The sequence below is a fragment of the Sceloporus occidentalis genome, unplaced genomic scaffold (genome assembly GCF_023333645.1).
Source record: "Sceloporus occidentalis isolate IW3139 unplaced genomic scaffold, rSceOcc1.0.p SCAF_58, whole genome shotgun sequence".
Classification (NCBI taxonomy): Eukaryota; Metazoa; Chordata; class Lepidosauria; order Squamata; family Phrynosomatidae; genus Sceloporus; species Sceloporus occidentalis.
The window spans coordinates 4,540,001-4,565,419 of NW_028317038.1; the positions used below are offsets into that span (position 1 = coordinate 4,540,001).

A 25,419-nucleotide genomic window follows, 5' to 3' on the forward strand; every position below is an offset into this window, starting at 1 on the left:
ACGGGATATACTGTTTGAAGTTCAGTCTACCCTTGAATAGGACCAGGGACTCGTCTACAGCCACATTTTTGTCGGGGGTATAAATTTCAGGGAATTTACGTGAAAAATAATTAATAATGGGCCTCAATTTATATAAACGGTCAAATTGGGGGTGCTCTCTAGGGGGGCATTGGGAATTGTCAGTAAAATGGTTTTGCACTAAGCACTGCAGCTCTGCAAAACGAACTCTCTCTCTCTCTCTCTCTCTCTCTCCCCCAGTGTCGCACATCCGGCAGTAATGTCACTGACCCGGATGTGGTTCAGTCCCCCAAGGCTAATGACACACCAAGTTGTTACAGGAGATCGGGCAGCAGAAAGCCAGCGACGCTGGCTTCTGCTGCCAGGGGGGGGTCCAGGCTGTCAAACGACAGCCTGTTCTCCCGTGCAGCGGCAGGGATGTGTTCCTGACGCTGCACGAAAGGCTAGACGTCCCGGTACGTCTATAGGGGATTGAAGGGGTTAAAAAAATTCATGTGTTCCAGTGTAGCTATTTTGTTTTCTAGTGATTGCTGATTCTCTTTTGTGATGTCTTGCTTTAGCTTAATTCACTCATAATTTTGTTCTACAATTTTAAGACATTCGCCAATATTACTAATTTCATTTTTAATGTCCAGGAAATGTTTAATTATTTTATTTGTATTAATTGTTCTGCACAATCTTGTATACACTGCTGCATATTTTCTTGGGTAAGTATTTCACCTTGTTTATTAATTTTGTTAATTTTCCTCTCAGTAAGAGGTGATTCTGTTATTTCAGCATTACCCTCTTCGTCTAAATTTACATATACTTGTTCTGGTTCTTCTAAAGTCTAGTCTAATATTTTTTTATTTTTTTTTCTGTGGAATAGGAGGAAAAAAGTGCGACTTTTTAATCCTTTGTTTGTCTGCTGCCCCTCTTCGAGACATTTAATCTTTTTTTATTTAATTTATTTTTTTGTATCTCTATTCACTATTATGTATTATTGAAGTGAATTCAATATACGAATATATCCAGTTTTATATATATATATATATATATATATATATATATATATATATATATATATATATAATAATGTGTGTGTGTTCTATATAATTTATTGCCCCCTCCCCTCCTTCCGTCACTCTTTTCTTTGTCCTTTAATTTCTTTTCTTCTGTATTTAATTAGTTAATAAATTGGATCACTGCGTGCGTTTTCTTTTTTTTTTTTGTTTGTTTTTTTTTTCTTCCTTTATCTCTCTCTCATATTACGTAAACATAAAAATATAGGAAGTCTTCTCAGCGTCAGAAGCGCCGATGCTGCATTAATCAGCAGCTCTTGCCGCTGCAGTGTTGTCTTGTGGATGTCTTAGTCATGGCCTGGGTGGTATCTCGCTTTTTCTTTTCTCCGAGTGAGAGAGGAACAGGGAGTAGGGGGTCAGTTTTCAGATAGCCGCGTACCAAGGCAAAGTGGATACAGGAAAAAGACATGCCAGCAGTGCTAGGCAGAGAAAATGGCACAAGAAAGACAAAGGATATGCAATCTCTTTTGTGTTGGAAGGTCTGAGCAAGGTTATCCTGAAACCAAGTGTTTAAGGATGCAGCAAAACCATTTGCAGGATAAGCTGTCTAAAAAGCACAAGAGAGAACTATCCTCATCGGCTTCAGAGTTGTCTTCGGGAGAGTGTTCTCGTTCCTCACTCAATTCCTCAAGAGGCGGAGGCCAGTTTCCTTAAGAACTCGGCAAGTTTATCAAGGTTACCCATTTGCTGTAACAGGATACGGAAGCAAAAAGGAAAGGTTTTCCTATCCTACCAAAGCTGACTGAATTGGTGCAGCGAGAGTGGAACAAGCCTAGTAAGAGGGCATTTATATCGACGTGAAAATTATTCGAATTGCAGGATGATGTTAAATGGGAAGATCTTCCTAAGGTAGACATGCAAATAGCGCAATTATCTGAGAACTACCCCCCCTATAGGACAGGGGTGTCCAAGTTGTTTTGCAGTGGGCTACTTCATCAGAAATGTATGTGTCCGTGGGCCATAATCATTTTTAACTGAGAGAAAATATGGCCTTCTAGCTTCATAATGCATATCAGTACAGGGTTAATTTGGCGATAATGAAAAAAGCAGTGGACAAACTGTTTTCCCTACCATCCCAGGTGACACTGATGAGACTCCTCCTCCGTACCGTAGAACACAAAAGGTTAAAAGGGCCCTCCCCTCCTAATGCCCTCAGTGTTTTTTCCTGCCATGCATCAGGTAGGGAGGACTCGTCTCCCGTTCATTGTTTTTTCTACTGCTCTAGGTTGAGCCGGTTCTCCCTGGGCTAAGCCCCCTGGGTGGGGGATACCTTCACCGTAGCCGGATGGCTGGTGCCACGCTGCCCCGCGCTTACTCACATTTGTTGGAGCGGGTGTCCCTCCGGCTCCCTCTCCTCCGCTCTCGCTGTGGCCGGCTCCTGTGTTAACAGCCGGTGTCTTTATGGTGCTTAGACGCTGCAGCCCGGTGTCTCGGCATTTTTCAATATGGCGCCGCTTCTTCCGGCCAGGGTCTACGGTATGCGTTCCTAGGATCGTTGTCGATCCAATTCAAAATTTTGGCGCCAGTTTTGCTGCTGTTGCAGATTGTAGCCTGGTATGGAGCTATTTTAGTGGTGTGGTGAGTTGATTATTGTATGATTCTGTTGGTGCTGTTGCATCTATCTTCAGTGTCTGCTCCAGATAATACTGATCTAAAAAAGCATGCGCAGTGTTCTGGTTGTCACAAGGCTCTGCAGGATTCCAAGAAAAAGCTCTGTTCCACCTGCTTGAAGTCAGTTGTGGATTCTGAAGCCTCTGGTGGGAGTTTTTTGGGGCCTGGCTTAAGGAGGAGATGCAGTCCACCTTTTCCGCCTTTAGTCAGTCCTGCTCCTTCCTATTCTTCAGCAGTACGGGAACCATCTCTCCTGGGTCACCAGCAATTCTGACTCTGAATTCAATTACCCTGGTGTGGAGGATTATTCATCAGAGGATGGAGAAATCCAGGAAGAAAGTTTTTTTTTTTGTTTCTGGTGGAAGAAATTGAGACTCTCATTTCTGCTGTAGTCTGCCATGAACCTGGAGGAAGCTGCTACATGGAAGAAGGATCACTTCTCTTCTGGTTTCTCCAAGTGGTCAGCCTCTTTTCCTGTATATCCTGCTTTATCAGATCATTAAGCAGGAATGGCATCACCTGGAGAGAAGAGTTAACCTGTCCAGGCGGGTGAAATGTCTTTTTCCGTTTGACTTTACCCAATTCTGTGCGACTCCGCTGGTTGACACCGCAGTGATGAGGGTCTCCAGAAAGACTGCTTTACCACTGGAGGATGGCTCTCATTTCTCTGACCTCATGGAAAAGAAAGCTGAAGCTGCCGTTAAAAATCTTTTGAGGCCTCCACTGCTGCTTTTAAACCTGGGATAGCATCTGCCTCAGTATCCAGGGCTTTTAAAAATTGGCTTTCAGATTGAGGAAGATGTTGCAGCAAGGACGTCTAGAGAGTCTATCCTCAAGAACATTGCTGCTGTGAAATTGGCGGTAGATTTTCTCTGCGATGCCTCAATTGAAAATGTCAGGATGACAGACGGGCCTTATGGCTTAAAGCCTGGATGGCTGACAATGACTCAAAGAATAGAGTTCTTAATATCCCCTTTAAAGGAAGGTCTCTGGTGTCCCTGATTGAGAACTACAGGGGATAAATATTGCATGCCACAACACAGAACTGCTTCCAGAAGGCGGCAGTCCTTTCGTCCATACTTTCCAGGCCAGTCCAGGAGCTATGGTTCCTGTTGCTCTCGCCCAGCAAGAGAGCATGCTTTTACGGGGCAGGTTTCCTCGTGAAAGGGGTAGACATGACGGGTTTGCCTTCCCCCAAAGCGACCCAGGACCCCAAAAGCTTCGCATGACTCCGCCCTCATCCCAGTGGGAGGAAGACTTCGACATTTCATTGTCAATTGGTTCTCCATCACCCAAGATCCCTGGGTGAGATCCATCATATCCCAGGGTTACCGACTACAATTCAATAGCAAGCCTGCAGAACAATTTTTGTTTTCCCACCTTCCCCGGAACCTGGAACAGCGGGGATTCCTGTTATCTGCTGTCCAACAATTTGCAGATACGAAAGTCCTGGTTCCCGTGCCCTTGCAGGAACAGGGTCAGGATTTATTCTCATGTCTTTTTGGTTCCCAAGGCACCAGGGGGGTTTTGTCTCATAATAGACCTACGTTTCCTGAACAGTCACCTTTGGTTTCTGAGGTTCAAGATGGAGACCGTCAGATCAGCTCTGGACTCTCTACACCTGAGACTTCATGGTCTCCATAGACCTCAAGAATGCATCATCTTCATGTACCCAATTCATCCTTCCCATCAACGGTTTCTGCAGATTGCTATTTATTGGGGTTAAAGGATCAGGCATTTTCAATTTCAGGCTCTTCCATTTGGCCTATCACCTGCCACCAGAATATTCACAAAACTCCTTGCAGTTGTGGTGGTCTATTTCAGACATCAAAGTATTTTTAGTCATCCCTTACCTGGACAATTGGCTTATTCACACACATTCGGCAGCTCTCCTTCAGTCCCACCTTTCCCGGTTGGTCAATACGTTGCAGGATCTCAGCTGGATTCTGAATTTGGAGAAGTCCAACACAATTCCTTCTCAACAGTTGGTGTTCCTCTGCCTTCGTCTGGATTCCTCCTTAGGGTAAGCTTTTCTTCCCCCCCCAGCCAAGATCAGCGGGATTTATTCACTAAGTCACAAGGTGCTCTCTGCACACAGAAGTCTGAGAACATGCATGTCTCTTCTGGGCAAAACGACTGACAAGATATGCAGTTCCCTGGTCCCTGGCTCACATGAGGGTTCTTCAAAACCATATTCTTCATCTCCTGGAAAAGAACCCGTTCATCCTGGACAGACTTGTTAGTCCCCCTCCACATGTCAGAACATCCCTCTCCTGGTGGCTCCAACGAGACACTCTTGCCACAGGAGGACCATGGGCTCTGTTATCCAAGGAGCTACTTATCACAGACGCAAGCAGAACAGGCTGGGGAGCCACTTATTGGGACAGCTTTGTACAAGGTCTTTGGTCTCCTGCTACTCAGCTCCTACCCTCAAACTGCCTGGAGCTGCTGGTAGTGGAGAAAGCCATACATCACTGAGAACAGCTGCTAATGGGCAGGAACCGCCTACTTCGCTCCAACAATCAGACACAAGCTGGATTTAAGCTAGCTGACGCACAGAGTTGATCAGGGCCGGGTTAAGAGCATCATGGGCCTGGTGCTGAGGATTTTGGTGGCCATTTCATGGGAATTAAATAAAATAGAATCTTAACTCATCAGCATCAATGTGTACTGGATAAAGATGACAGTGCTCTGCAGATAAGATCGAATCTTATGTGATGGGATTGAGTACATCAGTACTCTAAAAAGTCATCCTACATGTGATGCCTGAAGCCACAATTTATTACCACTGATCCTTTCTAATAAAATATGCAGTTTGAAACAGAGTAAATAACACAAAACCTTTACTTTTGCTCACTGTTTTCTGTTCCTAGAAAGTAAAAATTAAATAGTTCTATTTATTCCTGCACACCGGCCGCTTTAAAATCACTAAGCACCTGGTGGAGGCAGCCGCAATAGCATCTTTGTGCCGGCCCACCAGAAAATCTCACGCGGGCCGCACCTCAATGTCCGACGGGCTTCGCGTTTGGACGCCCCATTAATAGGAGCAGTGGCAAGGACGCCATGGACAAGAGCTGAAATGGCCGGTCTGGTTTTCAGTGCAAAGCTGCGTCAGCTGCTGCAGCTGTAGCCAGAGCACAAGGTCTATGAATCCAGAAGCTGGAAGAGCATTTATTGGGAGATGCAAATAGACATTACACACCTTTTTGAAAAAGTTTCTAATGAGGAAGTTGTGAAGCTGTCTGCATGGAATATGGGTCTTTCCAAGGTTGCTAGACGAGCTGTATGACTTAGGTCCTGGAATGCGGATACAGCATCTAAATTGGCACTGTGCGATCACCCCTTCCAAAAGCGAGTTATTTGGTTCTCCACTGGAAGATCTAATCAAACAAATGTCTGATACTAAGATGCCCATACAACAAACAGATATTCCAGAGCATCTGACAAGACTTCCTTTCAGAGGCAAAATAGAGAAGGAAGGTTTCAAGTTACACCCACTAGACAAGAAAACCAAGACAAATTTTCAAGGCTCCCCACAATCACATCCTTGTTTCTTCCTACCCATCCATAAGCAGGAACACGGAATTGATTGCGGCATCATCCAAACAAAAAAAAAAAAAGTAATCGCAAAAGTTCCCAGAAAGCAGGAATTTCGGGGTGTTTATTCCTCTGTGTTTGTTTCTAAAACGAGATGGCTCGTTTCGCCCGGTGCTGGATCTAAAGTCCATCAACCAGTGCATAACATATCCAGTGCTTCAGTCACTCGTATCATCCAAAGAGGGGACTACATGGTCACGGTGGATTTCAAGGATGCATATCTCCACGTGCCAATGGCGGTAAGATCCAGAAAGTTTCTAAGGTTTGCGATAGACAAGAAGAGGCAAATAAAGGAGTACTCCTTGACAGCGGTTTGTCACTTAAACGTCAAATCTTTTTTGCCCCCCCCAGGGGGGGTTAGTCATTGCAAAATACTTTAATATGCTATTTACCTTGTTACGGTGCCACACTTTTTCCCACAGAAGGGTGAATACAGTCGGGGGATCTGTGCATTCTATTCCCCACTGCTGCAACTTTTTGCTGCTTGGAGCATCACCTAGCCTACAAAAATACTCTAATTATAGGTATGCTTTATGGAGAACTCTCCCCCCCCCCCCCTTCTGTTAGCTTTAGCTGTATAGTAACCACAACAGTGATAACAGACATAATGATGCAATTATGACTGGATTAGGCAGTTTTCAAACCTATATATTTGCCTACAGAATTATATAATTTTATTAAAGTATTTAACCCCTTAATGACAATTGCCGTTCTGGCACGACACGGAAAAACAAGTCGTTTACGACAAATGACGTGCCAGGCCCGGCACGTCTTTAAACGGGTGCAGAACACTTTCTGCACCCGTTTAAAGACGTGCCGGGCCTGGCACGTCATTTGTCGTAAACGACTTGTTTTTCCATCGTTCGCTTTCTGCACCCAAACGGGGTTGCTGTAATGCCTTGACCTTGATATACTATTGTATATTTTACAATATATATTTGTACCACTGATGTCACTATCAGGGGAACCTTCAAGTTGAGAAAAAATTTTTACATTTTTTTTTTTTTTTTTTTTTAACCCCTTCGTGACAATTGCCGGTCCGGGCACGTCACTGAAAATCGTGACGATTATGACAATTGACGTGCCAGGACCGGCACGTCTTTAAACGGGTGAAAAAATCGATCCGTGATCGATTTGTTTCACTCAAACGGTGTTGCTCTAATGCCTCGACATCGAGGCATTGAGCAACACCAAAAAAAACATTCCCGCCCCCCCCCCGATCGCTCCTAGGAGCAAAAAAAAAAACATGTTTGAAAGACTGCACGTCTTTCAAACATGGCGGCGCCCGCCGCCGAAAAACGGGTTTAGGAAGCGATCGCGAGTCGCTTCCTTTGCTTAGCTGGTGTTGCTAAGATGCCTCAGTATCGAGGCATCTTTGCAACACCTGTTTAGCAAAGGAAGCGACTCGCGATCGCTTCCTAAATGCTCAACTTACCTTCCCGGTGCCGGTGTCTTCGAAACACACGCGGTGTTTCAAGATGGCGGCGCCCATCAAGCCGGGGGGCGGAGCCTGCTGACATCATCGGGGGGTGTTGCTGGATGTCATGGACATCCAGTGAATAACACCCCTAGTGGTCAGATCACTCATAAGAGTGATCATGATTTGATAAATCAAAGGCAATGTTTTCTAAACATTGCCTTTGATCAGTATTGGATCTGCCCCCCTCCTTCACTTGCTTCTAGTGAGGGAGAGAGACAGATCGGTGTGTTCTGGTATTTCAGGTATTCCCTAATAAAAATATATATATATTGATCCAAAGGCTCTTATAAGAGCCACCCATATAATATTAACCCCTTCATTGCCATTGATCACTGCATAAACAGTGATCTTGCATAGTGGCAATTGTTTTTGGGTTTTTTTTTTTTTTACATGTTTTTTTACTTTTTTTAGGTTTTTTTTTTATTTTTTATTATAGCCATTAACCCTTTCCTTCCCCACTATTTTTGCTGCAATTCTTACCATGCAGCGGTATACGGCTGAGGAGGCGTATGCCTTTTTGGCCACAGATTCTGAGGCCACTGATACAGCGTCAGATTTTGACGTTGGTCAGTTCACAGATACATCTAGTGATGTATCTGTGGCTGTTAGGACGCCTACCACACGTAGTCGTGGCAGTGCACCAGAGGCATGGGTAGCGCCTAATAGGTACAAGCCAGCTATCCCTCCTTTTTCTGGAATTCCTGGCATCAATATTGATGTTACAGGATTCACTCCACTGCAATTTGTGCAGGTTTTTTTGGGAGACGATGTCTTGGGAGACATTGTCACACAAACAAACATTTATGCCCAGCAGCACCGTGCTGCTAGCCCTAATTCTTTTTGGGCAAAACAGCCATGGACTCCCATTGACGTGCCAGAATTTCTTAAATTCTGGGCACTCACAATGTTAATGGGCATTATAAAAAAGCCCTCCATCCGCTCCTACTGGAGCACCAGCCCCATCTTTAGTACCCCCATTTTTGCCCAAACTATAACTAGGCAAAGGTATGAAATGATTCTTCGTTTCATGCATTTTAGCGACAACAGCCTGTGCCCCCCTAAGGAGGACCCCCAGTTTGATAGGCTGTACAAAATCCGCCCCCTGATTACCCATCTCGCTGCCAGGTTTCCAGAGGTTTATACACCTGGAAAAAATATCTGCGTGGATGAATCCCTAATGAAATATAAAGGAAGGTTGGGATTCAAGCAGTATATTCCTTCCAAGCGCTCCAGGTATGGAGTGAAGGTGTATAAGCTCTGCGAGAGCGAGACAGGATATACTCATGCCTTCCGGGTATACGAGGGTAAGGATAGCTACCTTGACCCTCCAGGTTGCCCAGATCATCTGGGCACCAGTGCCAAGATTGTTTGGGACCTAATATTCCCCCTTATGAACAAAGGCTACCACTTGTATGTAGATAACTTCTATACAAGCGTCCCTTTGTTCAAGCTGCTGTATTGTTTCGATACGGTAGCTTGCGGTTCTATAAAAAAGAACCGCTTGGGTTTCCCACAACGCCTGGTACGAACCCGGCTAGGAAAGGGGGAGACCTCAGCTCTACGCCAAGAGGAGCTTTTGGCATTGAAGTTCAAGGACAGAAAAGAGGTGTGCATGCTGAGCACCATCCACGATGAGAGAACCGTGGAGGTTTCTGTCCGTGGCAGAGCTGGGGTCACTACAAAGCCAGTGTGCATCAGGGCCTATAACAAGCACATGGGTGGAGTTGATCTGTCAGATCAACTCCTACAGCCCTACCTCATTATGAGGAAGACAAAGGCCTGGTACAAGAAGGTTGCAATTTATCTAATGCAAATTGCAACCTATAACGCTTTTTTGCTGCACAAAAAAGCAGACACTGGGCTGAAGCTGTCTTTTTTGCAGTTTCAGCTCGAAGTAATTTCAGGTATCTTGTACCGTGATGCACCTGGTCCCGAAGTAGTGATGGGAACCAACAGAATTGGGGCTACCCATTTTATTTTTAAAATCCCCCCTACAGCAAAGAAGCAGAATCCCCAAAAGAGATGCAGGGTATGCTACAGCAGGGGGCAAAGAAAGGACACCACATTTTACTGTCCAGATTGCCCTGGAAAACCTGCACTCTGTGTCGGTGACTGCTTCAAGCTGTATCACACAGTTTCCCATTTTTAATTTTTTTTTTGTTCCTGCTCCATTTTTGTATTTTTTTTTAATTTTTTGTTACATTTACTGTTTTTTAGCTTTTATTTGCTCCACCATTTTTAAGCGTTTTTATTTGCACTGTCAAGTGACCCCTGTGTCCATTCCGTGGCATGAGGGACCACTTAAGGTGCTAGATCAAATCCCTTCTTGGAGATAGGCCAGGCTTTCTTGTAACCTGTCCCTACTGATAGTTGGGTACAAGCATTTTTCTTTACCCAGATGTAAAATTCCTACTGAATTTGAATTGCTCATGTTCCAAATGTGGCCCTTTTGCCCCCAAACAATCTGACAAACCCATGCATGTGGGGTATCAATGTACTCAGGAGATGTTGCTGGACACATATCTGGGTGTTGTGTGACAGCAACATATACCAGGAGCTGTAATTTCACACCTGAAGTACAAAGTATGTGAAAAAAACACCAAAAACAATTACTATCCCAAACTTTGACAAGGGTTGGTGGTAGGATTAGTGCATGGAAAGGGTTAAACTATCAGCATCTAAAATACCCTGGGGTGTCTAGTTTTCAAAAATATATGGTTTGGTGGGGTAAATTTAATTTGCTGGCTTCAAAGATGCCCCAAATACCACATAGAGACAGAATTACCAGATTCAGAGAAAAATGGTTTTGAATTAGCAAAACGCTACTTGTACTTATTGCCCCATAACGTGTAGAAGAAAGCAAAAAAACATAAAAACATTGGGTATTTCTAAACTCGGGACAAATAGTAGAATCTATTTAGCAGGTTTTTTCAGTAGTTTTTTATGATGAATAAAAGATTTTTCAAATAAAAGTGAGAAAATGTGTTTTTTTTTTCAATTTTTCGTCATATTTTATTATTTTTATTATAGGAAATTACATCATATGAAAAAAATTTTGGTGTCTGAAGAAAGCCCTTCTTGTCCTGAAAAAAACAATATATAACTTGTGTGGGTTTAGTAAATGGGTTAAGAGAAAATTACAGCTAAACACAAACACCACAGAAACGATAAAACAGCCATTGTCACGAAGGGTACAAAAAGTAAAATCAGCCTTTGTCACGAAGGGGTTAAAAGACAAAGAAAATAATATATTATATATTTTATATATATATATATATATTATATATAATTATATATAATTTTTTTGTGAGCAAGTTTGTGAGCAAGTTTAAAACAATTCTCGCATGGAAAGAGTTAAAATACTGGCATATTAAATGCCCATGGGGTGTCTACTTTTAAAAAATGTATGATTTGATGGGGCCGGGTTCAACAATGTCCCAATTAACACGGGGGGGGGGGTGGCCACACATCTAATTTCCAATTAGAAAAATGCACACGTCCCAAATGTGGCCTTTTAGTCCCCCCCCCCCCCCAAACATGACAAACCCATGCATGTGGGTTATCACTGTACTCAGGAGATGTTGCTGAACACATATTGGGGTGTCGTGTGACAGCGGCATATACCAGGAGCTGTAAATTCATACATAACATAGGTGTGTGTGGGGGGGAAAATACACACAAAAGAATACTACTGCAAACTTTGAAAAAATTCTGGTGGTAAAATGTGTGCATGCAAAGAGTTAAAATACCCTGGTGTGTCTAGTTTTCAAAAATATATGGTTTTGTTGGGCACACTGAAATGGCCCGGCTCAAAGATGTACCAAATAGGGCATGGGCAGCTGATCGCCAAACGCCAAAGTTCAACATTGAAAAATGCGCATGTCCCAAATGTGGCCCTTTTGCCCCCAAACAGCCAGGCAAAATCATTCATGTGAGGTATCGCTGTACTCAGGAGATGTTGCTAAACACATATTGGGGTGTTTTTTGATAGTGACATATACCAGAACCTGTTTATTCATACCTGAAGTAAAATGTGTGAAAAAACAAATGCAAAAAAAATTACTACCATAAAGTTTGACAAAGGCTGATGGTAGAATTAGTGCTTGGAAAGGGTTAAAATACTAGCATTTGGAATACCCTGGGCTGTCTAGTTTTCAAAAATATATGACTTGATGGGGTAAATTGCATTGGCCGGCTTCAAAGATACCCGAAATGGCACATGGGGGGCAAGAATTACCAGATTTGGAAAAAATGGCTTTGTAATAGCAGAACGCTACCTGTACTTTTTGCCCCATAATGTGTAGAAAAAAGCAAAAAAACATTGGGTATTTCTAAACTCAGGACAAATAGTAGAATCTATTTAGCAGGTTTTTTCATTACCTTTTTATAGATGAGTAAAAGATTTTTCAACTAAAAGTTAGAAACAGTCATTTTTTTTCTAAATTTTTCATCATATTTTATACTTTTTTTTTAACCCCTTCGTGACCTTTGCCGGTTCAGGACCGTCATGACAAGAAGGTCACTAAATGACCTTTGACGGTCCTGAACCGTCCAAAAATTAGAAAGTGATCAACGGCGTTGCTGTAATGCCGCGATGTCGAGGCATTCAGTAACGCCGAGATCGGCATCGGGGGCCATGTCTGGCCCCTCCCCGGGGCGTCAACAGCCGCCATACATTGTACATTTTAAAATCGTTGATCGCCTCCTAAACTTAAATGGTCTCGCTGGAATGCCTCGATCAGGAGGCATCCAGCGACACCAAACACTTACCTTTGGATGGGCTGTGACTGCTCCGGAGATCTTCGCCATCAGCAAGATGGCGGCGGCCCGGGAAAAAAAACAATAAAGAAAGAGTTCGCTAGACGGTCTCCTGACCCTCTAGAGAACTCTGGCTCCACTTGCAGGTTGAATACAGGTACTGCATTCAACCAAGCAAGTCAATGGAACCCAGCTTTCTAATCACTATGTGATTAGTAAAATATTAAAAAAAAAAAAAAAAAAATGGGAAAAAAAAAAAAATATTATTATGCAGTGATGTCACTTGATGAACCATCCAGTACCAGCAAAATGTGTAAAAAAATAAATAAATAAATAAAAATAAAAAAAGTATTAAAAAAATAAAAAAATTGTTTATTTTGAGCAAGTGCTAAAATTTCTCAAAAATCTCAACAAAGAGTTACAATAAAAGCACTTCAAATACCCAAGGGGTGTCTAATTTATAAAAAAAAAATGGCTGATGGGGTAAATTGGAGTGGCCGAGCTCAAAGATAGGGCATAGGTACAGACTCTCCATTTTGGTCAGTCTGTACCTATGCCCTATCTTTGAGCTCGGCCACTCCAATTTACCCCATCAGCCATTTTTTTTTATAAATTAGACACCCCTTGGGTATTTGAAAAGATTTTTCAAATAAAAGTCATAAAATGTGGGGGGGGGGGTTTCAATTTTTCTGCATGTTGTTTTTTTATTTTTTTTATTTTTTTTATAGTAAATAAGATGATACGATCACTAATAATGGTATCTGAAGAAAGCCCATCTTGTCCTGAAAAAAACAATATATAACTTATGTGGGTACACTAAATGGGTAAGGAGAAAATTACAGCTGAACACAAGCACCACAAAAGTGTCAAAACAGCCTCGGTCCCACAGGTACAAAACGAAAAATGAGCCCGGTCCTTAAGGGGTTAATAGTAAATAATGATACAATCGAAACAATGTCATTGAAAGAAAGCCCTTCTTGTGTGTGTTCAGTAAACGGGAAAGAAGAAAATTACAGCTAAACACGAGCAGCGCAGAAATGTTAAAACGGCTGTTGTCACGAAGGGTACAAAAAGTAAAATCAGCCTTTGTCATGAAGGGGTTAAAGGTATAAAAATTAAATATCATTACAATGATGCAGAGGCGTATCTACTGAAAATAGCGCCTATGGCAAGAACTGAAATTGCGCCCCTGTCCAAATAAAAACCCATTTACTAGCCCCTGCTGCATATATATATATATATATATATATATATATATATATATATATATATATATATATATATATATATATATATATATATATATATATATATATATATATATATATATTAGTCCCTGCTGCCGATAGCGGGTATAGATCAACACGCAAACCCAGATCAATTGAAATTCACTTGTGATCTCAGCACTGAAGGTATATATCAAATAAACAGAATCAGACATACAAGTCCTGTATTTGCAGGTATACAATAATAATATATGAAACGTAGCATCGCAGGTATAGATCAACTGAATAAGACATATTAACCCTGTATTTGCAGGTACACATAAATAATGTATGGAAACATAGCATAGCAGATATGGATCTACAGCATAACACAAAAACCCAGTTTTGCAGGTAAAGATCAATTGGAATTCACATAAAAACACGGCATTAAAGGTATATTTAAAACCCCCTAAATTACAGGCATAGATCACAGGTTGCACACTGCCCACATAGAACCTGGCCAGCACCCAGATTACACACACAAGATTTGCCATCTTTGTCCCCAAATAGCCCACCACAAGTCAACTTTGTCCCCAAACAGTCCGGCCAGTGCCATCTTTGTCCCATATACACCCTGCCTGTGCCATCTCGGTCCCCAAGGCTCAAACCTCCTGCTAGTGCCATCTTTGCCCTTCCACAATTATACATCTATGATACACAAACACTTTTACAGTCACTCACTAATTCACACTTTAATTCAGAGAACTCATCCACACATTAACTCATGCTCTCCCTCATTCAGACAATTCATCCACACATTAACTCATGCTCTCCCTCATTCAGACAACTCATCCACACATTAACTCATGCTCTCTCTCATTCACTCAATGCATCCACACATTAATGCACACTCTTTACTTATATCTACCCCCCTCCCTCCCTCATCACTTTTTAACCCACCCCCTCCCTCCCTTACCACTTTTTAACCCCCTCCCTCCCTCCCTTACCACTTTTTAAACCCCCCTTATCACTTTTTAACCCCCCCTTATCACTTTTTAACCCCCCCCCTCTCACCTTGAAGTCCAGCGACGGGAGCACGATGTTGCTGTCTTCCTGCACCGCTCGCTGGTGCCCACTGCTTCACTGAGGAAGTGGTAATGGTAAACTCAATAAAAGAGTTCAAAAGGAGCCTGGACGTGTTTCTTGAAAGCAATAATATTACAAGTTATGGATATTAGATTAATAGGGACAGAACGTTGATCCAGGGATTTATTCTGATTGCCATATTTGGAGTCGGGAAGGAATTTTCCCCCTGGTATGGGGCAATTGGCATCTGCTTCATAAGGGTTTTTTTGCCTTCCTCTGGATCAACACAGTAGGGACACAATATGTATATAGGTTGAACTTGATGGACTTTGGTCTTTTTTCAACCTTATGAACTATGTTACTATGTTACTGCTGAGCGCCGTAATGTGACGTCATATTTCGGTGCCCAGCAGTGAAGCAGCGGGCACCAGCGAGCGGCTTTCAAACACTGATGCGGAGGAGATAGAGGGGCGCCTAGCAACCGCTCGGCGCCCCTCTATCTCCTCCGCATCAGTGTTTAAAAGCCGCTCGCTGGTGCCGGCATTTCATGCAGAGCGCCGCAATATGCCGGCATATTGCGGCGCTCTGCATGAAATGCCGGCACCGGGATGGGGGTAGAGGGCTCGTGGAGGAGAATGAGGGGCGCCGAGCGGTTGCTAGGCGCCCCTCTCTCTCCTCCGCATCAAAAAAAAATAAAAAAAAATGCCGGTGAGCGGCATTTAAAAGCCGCTCACCGGCGCCCCCCTTGGGATGGCGCCCATGGCAAGTGCCATGGCTGCCATACCCTATATACGCCTCTGCAATGATGGCAAATAACATTTGTAAACGTTTCTACCTATAGTACAGAATTCCCCCTTTTGACCGATGTATATTTACACTGCATGTACCTCACACCCGTCCTGCTATAATATACTACAAAATGGGGAGAATGTTTCCTAAGTATCTGACTTCCTTCTGCATAACTGAAATCATCTCATCTCAGTAGCTGTCAGAAGAGTAATAAGGAAAACGTGTTTGGAGTACAGAAGCACAAAAAACTTCTGGCTGAAGCATGAGGGCCAAATCTTGGGCTCTAGAGGCAGAGGTGTATCAGGTTATTTGTCCTTCCCATGTAAGGGAGGAGGAGGAAAAAATATTTAAATCTCAGATCCTCTGGTAAGCAGAGGCTTGGATATCTATACAAATTGATTCATAATATGTTTTGGAACTAAACCTTGCATAGTCTGTTGATTTATGACAGTTTTATTATATCCTGTTTATGCGTTGTGCATTGCTATGTAACCAGTACTACATCACAACAATTTGGACTCGTAGAAACAAAAGGTGAAGAGGGGCCCTGCTCCAACATGCTTATAATCTAGAGGATGTTTAGGTGTATTGCACAAGAAGTAGAATTGAAAATGTTGGAGGTGGGCCAGTTGTATCTGTGTAAACAATTTTTAGTACTGGATATAAGTACATACTGATAACAAGAGTGAGGTAGGGGTGAGTTTACATGTCAGATGGTAAGGTTCCCTAAAGAAGTGTCTTAAGCCCTGGTGCCTTTTGGGAGGTGAAAAGTGAGGTTCCTGATGGCTTCTGCGATTGAGGCTGACATTACACATGCTCTCTTTCTGGTTTTGTTATCACGCACACTGGTTTGCATGCATCCTGCCTTTGGGGACTTAAAGGGGCAGGTGCCCCTCCTAGATTTTTTTTTTTTTCCCCCTGCCATCCTAGGTGTCACTACAGCTAGACTCCTCCTGCCCTACATCAGGTAGGGATGACTCGTCTGCCGGTGTTTGTGTTTGTTTTTTTTGGTTTTTTTTCTGTCCTTCGGCTCTAGTAGAGCTGGTTACCTGGGTTAAGCCCCACTTAGTGGGGAGGATACCTTTGGCGCCATATCCGGGCTGTTGCGCCTCACTTTATCCTCTGCACTTCTGCTCCTCCTCGTGTGCAGTCGGCAGGAGTACCGTTCGGCGAAGCAAGGCAGCTTTTACGCAGCGGTACAGCATCTCGGAACTTCCAATGTGGCGTTCCGTTAACTTCCGGCTGGGAGCATCATGCATTTATGGAAGTTCGTTTCAAGCCTCGTTTTTTGCCAATTTGGAATGATTACTAGCTATTTAAGGTGATGGGTGAGTAGCTACTTTGCTCTCAGTTTCTGCTGCTTGCTGTCTGGGATTTCCTGGGTGCTGTTGCATCTGCAGTTATGTCGGCTCCTGATAATTTTGAGCCCCCTTCTGTTGAGGACAAGCCTAAAAAGGCTTTAATGAAATCCAAACGTGCAGTGCTCTGGCTGTCACAAAGCCCTGCAAGATTTCAGGAAGAAGCTTTGGACTGCTTGCCTAAAGTCGGTTGCGGATTCTGAGGCGGCTGTAGGAAGTTATTTTTTATTTTTTTTTTTTACACCTGGTTTAGAGGAGGTGCAGTCCACCTTCTCTGCCTTTTGTCAAGCTATCCCTGCACCTTCCTCACCTCCCCCCCCCTCTCTCTCCTCACCTTCTCCCCCCCCCTCTCTCTCTCCCCTCACCTTCTCCCCCCCCCCCTCTCTCTCCTCACCTTTCTTCTCCCCCCCCCCCTCCTCAGACTCAGAATTTGAATATCCTGAAGTGGAGGAGTTTTCATCTGAAGAAGGGAAGATCCACCACGACAATCCACCAGGAAAAGAAAGATACTGATACCCATATCTCTGCTGTAAGGTCTGCTATGCCTCTGGAAGAAGCTACTACCCAGAAGAGTGACCCCTTCTTTGCCAGTTTCTCCATGCATTTAGCCACTTTTCCCAGAAAGAACCTGCCTAGGCGTGTTAAGTGTTCATTCCCCTTTGAAGACTTTACCCAGTTTTGTGCTACTCTGTTGGTGGATACTGCGGTTATGAGGGTCTCCAAAAAACACATTACCACTATAAGATGGTTTGCATAGGTACCACTAGAAGATGGGCTGGCTGGGGGGCATCACATTAGCCACTATAAAAGGGTTGGGGGCATCAATACACAAGGGAGGAGGGTTAGCCAGCAACACAAATCAATACACATGGGTGTGGTGGCAAATGCACAAGGGGGGGGGGGCAATACACTAGGGACATAAAAAACCACTGCTTTTTTTTTCATTGTTGCCAAATTAACCCTGTATTAATATGCATTATAAAGCTAAAAGGCCATAACGTGGACGTCCCTGGGATAAAATATAGAAAGTTGTGATCCTGTATCTGTGTACTTAAATGCCACAAAGATTTCCTTATTACCTTAACTGCAGTTTTGTACTAAGAATTGCAAAAAAAAAATAAATTCATACCCTAAATTAATCTCCAAGCTACTGGGTCATGACTTTGTGAACATTCTTGTTGCAAAGTACGCAGTCAGGCTTTCAGCTTTCTTTCAGGTCTGAGTTCTCTCTTTACATCATTTCCTCGGTTTTCTGTAATGCCAGTAATTCTGAACACTTTTGTTTAATCATTTTTCTTAGGGTTCCGTTATGTGCCAATTTCACATTACATCCAAGGTACCTTATCAGGGAATTGCAGTTTTATACAATTTCCCAATTTGCTTCAATAAATTTTATATACCTCACGTGAATTTCTGGTAATTAAATACCAAACCACTACTTCCTTGGAACTAATGTTTCACAGTCATACATCAAGAACTTATTTTTCCTGGATCAGAAACAATTAGACATACTTATGCGCTTGCTCTGAGTCCGCTACATCAACGTCACCGCAGCCAGTCTCCTTGCTTATTACCAGGGCCCTTCTGTCAAATATAACCTAACCGTCCTTAGGGGTCTCATATGTACCACTTCATTCAGCTCTCACCTTAACATGCAATTGGGTTTTCCTCAACCCACCCTTGCAATAAAGATACCCTGGTCAACACCCGAAAGGCTAGCAGGGGTCCTTGGGCAGCTGCAGTCTGATTATTAACCAGTCCCAACCAGTGGTGGGATTCAATTTTTTTAGTACCGAGATTTCGTACTAAAAAAATAAAGCCTCACACACACACACACTCAGGCAGTCACTCTCTCTCACACACAGTCTCAGGCAGTCTCTCTCTCACACGCACAGAGACTCGGGCAGTCTCTCACATGCACAGAGACTCAGGCAGTCTCTCTCTCTCACACGCACACAGAGACTCAGACAGTCACACATAAATAAGTAAAATCTACTGTAAAAATGCACTTTGAACAATTTCAAGCTGTTTAACAAATATACATGAAAAGCAGTTAATCAAAGTGTTCAATAGAAGTCTGGAAAAAGTATGCACTGGTGCGTTTTAGATAATTGATTGTGAATTGTCTGTGTGACAAAGAGCCACTAAACATTTTTGTAAATCTACTTCTTGAAAACAAGGTGAAAACTGCAAGAAACAATTTTTTACAAATCTATGATGCCTATGATGTTTTATCAATTCCATTTGTCACATTAAAAAAAATCAGTGCATACTTTTAATTACAATTAATCCCATTAATTAACTCTGTCCCCAGTTTCCCATAGGCATCTTTGTCACTAAATAGCTTCCCATAGTCCCATGTTTAGTGACAAAGATGCCTATGGGAAACTGGGGACAGAATTTGCCTTTGCCCCAGTCTCCCATAGGCATCTTTGTCACCAAACATGGGACTATGGTAAGCTATTTAGTGACAAAGATGCCTATAGGAAATTGGGGACAGAGTGTGCCCCCAGTCTCCCATAGCCATCTTTGTCCCATCCTCCCACTGCCAAGCATGTCCCCAGTTACTTTAACTTACCTGACCTAAGACCCCGATGCGCACTCCGCTGGATTCCCGCTGTCAAACATCTGTGATGCAGACAATCCCGCTGCTGGACGGGGCTGGCACCGCCCACAAAGGTCATTGAGCAGCGCTGGTGCCGCCCACGAAAGTTGAGTGGCTCTGGCTGACTCCTATTTTGAATCGACAGGAGTGGCGTTTTAAGAAGCTGTCCCAGTTGATCCGAAATAGAATTGAGTCAGCTGGCCAGCGCGACTCGGTGACCTTCGTGGGCGGTGACAACCCAGTTCAGTGAGGCGGGTGGGAGGAGCCGCCGGCAGCAGCGGTGTTATCTGCATCGCACACACGTCCGCTGCTGCCGGAAAGGAGGATCCAGGTACCCTGCAGCGCCGCGGGGGATCTGGATCCTAAACCCAATTATAGGCCGCACAACCACTTTAAGTGGGGGGAAAGTGCGGCCTATAATAGGGTACTTAAGAAACGGTTCGAGCAAACCGGCTGAATCCCACCACTGGTCCCAACCCACCTGGGTCTCAGTCACACATCACTTACAAGTTCCAGTGTCCCTGACCTAGGTCACCTTATATAACCTTAATATTAACATTTATACATTCAAAGTTAAAAATTCCAGTCACCAGGGGAATATCTTACTTTCTATGGGAACAATACCACTGACTGGAGGCAGAGACAGTAGACATTTCTTTACCTTAATAGCGCGCTGGGTTTGTGTGTCCTGGAGAGACTCCCAAGGAAGGGTTAAATCGTTTTTTCTGGATGTTGGGATCCTGCCGACTACATCACATCATGGAAACCAAACGTGATGACCGCCAGACTTCTTTGAATGTATAAAAGTTTATTCCGGATACAAGCAGCTGTGGGGAGATCTGCACAAAAGCAGGCAAGTCTGACAGCTTTACAATTTCACACAATATATGTACTTTGATCACTAGTGATGTCCAGTATGCTGAAGGATTCATTTGTAACAGTTCAGTCAGAATTGCAGTTGTAATATGATCCTAGAGTGAGTCATCTGCACAGCACACAGACTCTGGGATCAGGTTACAGCTCATCGATTCACTGACTCACTGAATCGTTCAGAGGTACTATGAGTCTTCTATTCACTAATTCAAAGAACCGTTCAAAGCAGCTCTGAGCCACCTGTTCACTCATCATTATACAGCACACTGACACAATTAGGTGCTTAAGAATGACATTTTTGTAAATGCTTATTGCAGATACATTGAAAAATAAAATAATACACCACACAAGCTTATAACTCTATATACTGCAGGTAAATGACGTAATAAAATAAAAACTAAGCTAAATAACCCAGAGAAATCTTAATTGTGGGTCATTTTCTCTGGGTTATTCAACTCATTATTAGGTAATTTACCTGGAGTACATGCAATAATTAATGCTTGTGTGGTATAATTTTATTTTTTAATAAGAAATTTTAAGTTTTACATTTTGGATCTGCAATAAGCATTTACAAAAATGTCCTATTCTTCAGATCCTAGCTGCCAGTTAATATTGAACTTCATTGAGGTTAACCTATTATTGTAGCTGCCTCAGGATAGGAATATCACAATATGAATACCGTATTTGAAAATTTAGGAAAAAACCCTATATTCACATGTAAACTATTTTTTTCCTATTTAATAAAAACTATTAGAAAAATACATTTTGTTTTTATTTCCTTTTATTTGCCACTCTGCCCCAGTTATGCACATTCTGACCCCAGAAATGCCTTAAACCCCCTATATGCCACTCTGCCTCCCTAATAAGCCACTCTGCCCTATATATGCCTTATACACCCATATATACCACTCTGCCTCCCTGACATACCTTTTAACCCCCTATGTGCCACTCTGCCTCTCTAATATGACTTCTAACCCCCTATATGCCTCCAGAAACCCATTGAACCCCCCGATTTACCAGTGCATCCCTTTACTTGTGACCCGTGCTTCAGACTAGAGGACTGCATCGGGACCCGCCAAAAAACTTGCGGGCGGTCTTTCTGGGGCTGTGGGCGGGAGCGGGCGTTCAGGCACTGTACCTGCGGGTCCCGGTAATCCCGCGCAGTCCCGCAAGGATGCCTTCTCGCTGCTCCATTACAGTGTCTCCTACCTTGCTCCGCCCATGAACAAGGCAGAGTCACGTGATGTGACGTCACTTCCTGTGACTCCGCCTTGTTCCTGGGCAGAGCAAGAGAAGAGACGCTGTGAGGGAACAACTCGAGGGCAGCCTTGCGGGACTGCGCGGGAAATCAGGTAAGGAGGCGGGCGTGATTGGCCACAAATGCGGGAGCGGGATTCAAAACAGCGGGAGCGGGATTAAAAAAGCAGTCCCGGGCAGGGCTCTACTTCAGACTCCCTGGTGTCTAATGGGGCAGCCAGTGGAGGTCTGTGTGATGCAAGCCTCTGCTGCTGCTGGCCAGTACTTCCGCCGGGGCTTCTATGGCCAAGCGCCGGCATCACATGACCTTCCGGTGCTCCACCATAGAAGCCCCTGTGCACAACCCGCAACCGCTTTATATATCATGATATTTTACAGAATAATACTACCACCAGAATGCAGAAAATATTTAACCTCCTATTACCCATACTCCTCATATCCTAAGGTTCCACAATACCAATAAAGGAACTGGGGTTAATATTAGCCAAGGCAATGGCTGTGTATATTCTATAAACAGTTTTGAAATTGTTTGTAAGCAAATCAGAATATTTTGACTTGTTGATTATCAAACTAAGCTGAAAACAAAGTTAATGTGATTTGTGTTTATTTTTTGTTTCCTAGTGCTCATTTGTGTACTTTAAATATTGAATATTTTGTCTTTTCTTATTTTGTACCGGACACCAGCCTCACTGAATTTAAATTTCCCCAGATGTTTGTGCGTGCTCTTTTCGATTATGATCCACGATCTGACCCACTTATTCCGTGTCGTGAAGCTGGCTTACTTTTTCATACTGGTGAAATTCTTCAGATCATAAATAAGGATGACACAAATTGGTGGCAGGGTCGAACGCAAGGTGCAGGGACAGCTGGGCTCATTCCCTCTCCTGAATTGCAAGAATGGTGAGTACATAAAAATGCTGTTCGGTATGAATTAGGTTCTGCAACTGTCTAAATTGTTCGGGGTTTTTTTTTTTCTTTTTCTTCAGTGCCTTTGTATATTTTGGCCATTTCTGCTTTCTCTAGCTAGCTATAAATAACTAGCCTTTGATCCATTTTGTCTGTTGTAATCCCTTTTTAATTCATTTTTTGGAATGGCTTTAGTCACATCCCAAGCTTTTTTTTTTTTTATTTTTTATTAATCTACTGTTTACTTGTACTACTTCACGTATTCAATTATTGATTGCTCTTCCCTGGAATAGACTGAGGAAAAATTAGGCCTTGTATTTTTAGCCCAACAGCTAATACATTTCAGGTGTTGACTAGATACATGCGGTTGCACTTTTAAAATATATGTACATTTTATCTGAACAGCCTCAAACGCATTATACTGCTAGGTGTAGTGCTAGTGCAGTGGTCACCAGGCATTGATTAATTGTGAAAAGTAGAATATGCTGAAATTACATTACACACTTATTTTAGAAGTACATTTTTATTCTAACATTAGACAGGGAATTCAATCCCAGAAAGAGATTCTGCTAAATGTGGAAGATACCTTTTTATTGGCTACCTGAATTAAGGTTGCAAGCTTTTAAGAATACTTAGGTGTATTATACACATGTACAAAATTACATGACATTGCACGTGTATGCATACTTTGTATGTATTTATGTATCTATATGTATGTACACCAATTAGCGATAACATTATCACCACCGAGGTGAAGTGAATTACACTGATAATCTTGTTATCATGGCACCTGTCAGTGGGTGGGATATAATAGGCAGCAAGTGAACATTTTGTCCTCAAATCTGATGTTTTAGAAGCAGGAAAAATGGTGGGAGGTGTTTCCCCACTGATGGGGGGGGTTCCCACTGATATCAGTTGGCAGACCTGGCCATGTCCCGCAAGGGTAGTTGGAGCCCAGAAGTTCCCAGGTGTGAGCGTAAGGATCTAAGCAGCTTTGACATGGGCCAAATTGTGATAGCTAGACGACTAGGTCATGAGTATCTCCTAAACTGCAGCTCTTGTAGGGTGTTTCCAGTCTACAGTGGTCAGTACCTATGAAAAGTGGTCCAAGGAAGGAAAAGCAGTGAACCGGCGACAGGGTCATTTGAGATGCAGATAAGACTGAACATTTCGTATTTAGGGCAAGCTTACAGTAAAGTTTTAGCCAATGATTTAGGTATACTTTATGCTTAAAATGAAGGTCGTTTGCTTTAACCTCTTAAGGACTAAGCTGCCTTTATTTATTTTCTTCTTTGTTTTAACACACTTTGCTGTAAATTTAGTGTACCCAGACAAGTTACATATTGTTATTTTTACGACAAGAAGGGCTTCGTTTAGCTGCCATTATTTTGATTATATCATTTAATTATAAAAAAATAAGGGGAAAACGCTTTATATTTTATTTGAAAAAGCTTTTACTCATCTACAAAAACTAATGGAAAAACCTGCCAAACAGATTCTACTATTTGTCCTAAGTTTAGAAATACCCAATGTGTGTTTTTTAATTTAATTAATTTTTTTAGCGAGTTATAGGGCAATAAGTAGGACTGCAACTATTATGTTCATAATCGATTAGTTGGCCTATAATTTTTTTGATTAATAAGATTAAAAAAGGTAAATTTTTCATTTAAAAAAAAAAAAAATTTAATGAACAAACTGGGTGTTAAAAACAAACAGCAGAATAAAAAAACTGAGAAAAATGCATTTCATGTTTTTATTTCCCAACCTTGAGACTCTGCCTCCCAGATATGCCTTATACCCCAAGATATGCTTTATAATCCTCTGGTATGCCACTCAGACTTGCCCCCCATGCTCCAGGCTCACGGGTGTCTAGTGGGGGCAGTGGTGTGCGTAGACAAACCTCTGCTGTTGGCCGGCACTTTCACTGGAGCTTCTATGACTGAGCATCGGAAGGTTATGCAGCGCCTGTGCTCCATCATAAAAGCCTAGGCGGAAGTGGAGGGCAGTAGCGGAGGATCTCTGCGCGCATTGCACAGACGCCCACCGGCTGCAAGAGAGGAGGATCCAGGTTCCCTCCAGCGCTGCGGGGGATCTCTATCTTAGTGTTATAGTCCGACCTCCTGTCTTGCACAAACAACCATGCCATGTTCAAAGTAACTTAAATTCCCTTTCTTCCCCATTCTGATGCTTGGTTTGAACTTCAGCAAGTTGTCTTAACCATGTGTACACGCCTAAATGCATTGTGTTGTTGCCGTGTGATTGGCTGATTAGCTGTTTGTGTTAACAAGCAATTGAACAGGTGTACCTAATAAAGTGGCCAGTGAGTGTATATGTGTATATCTTCCTTTAGTTTCCAGTACAAAATATGTGCAGATGACACCCTACTCTATATTTCTGCTCCTGACCTTTCCCGCTCTCTTCTAACTCGCCTCACTGACTGTCTATCAGGAATTGCATCATGGATGGCGTCCAGTTGCCTAAAGATCAACAGCTCTAAAACCGAACTCATGGTATTCCCGCTATCTGCTCTGTCCACTTTTCCTGACATCTCTGTTACTGTTGACAACTCCACTATCCAACCAACAGACCAGGTTCGCTGCCTTGGTGTCACCCTCGACTCTGCTCTCTCCTTCATCCCTTACATCCAGTCCCTCACAAAATCCTGCCGCCTCCACCTGAAAAACATCTCCCGAATCCGCCCTGTCTCATGCAAGACACCACCAAGTTACTAATCCACTCCCTTGTGACATCCCGCCTGGATTATTGCAACTCCCTGCTAACCGGTCTCCCCCTCTCCCGCCTTTCACCGCTTCAA

General features: G+C 42.9%; 1 protein-coding gene and 1 non-coding gene across 3 annotated transcripts in view; both read left to right on the plus strand.

The window, feature by feature from the left end:
* LOC149287634 (55 kDa erythrocyte membrane protein-like) overlaps positions 1-25,419 on the plus strand; it is a 95,517-nt gene that overhangs the window by 31,626 nt on the left and 38,472 nt on the right. For both annotated transcript variants that reach the window (XM_089492632.1, XM_089492633.1), the window contains exon 6: positions 22,408-22,598. In XM_089492632.1, coding sequence (XP_089348758.1) covers positions 22,408-22,598 — 191 coding nt within the window. The remainder of the gene's footprint in view (positions 1-22,407; positions 22,599-25,419) is intronic.
* Positions 10,020-10,149, plus strand: LOC149287637 (small nucleolar RNA SNORA35). The gene has a single exon (XR_016277464.1). It is a non-coding gene; the product is annotated as a small nucleolar RNA SNORA35 (small nucleolar RNA).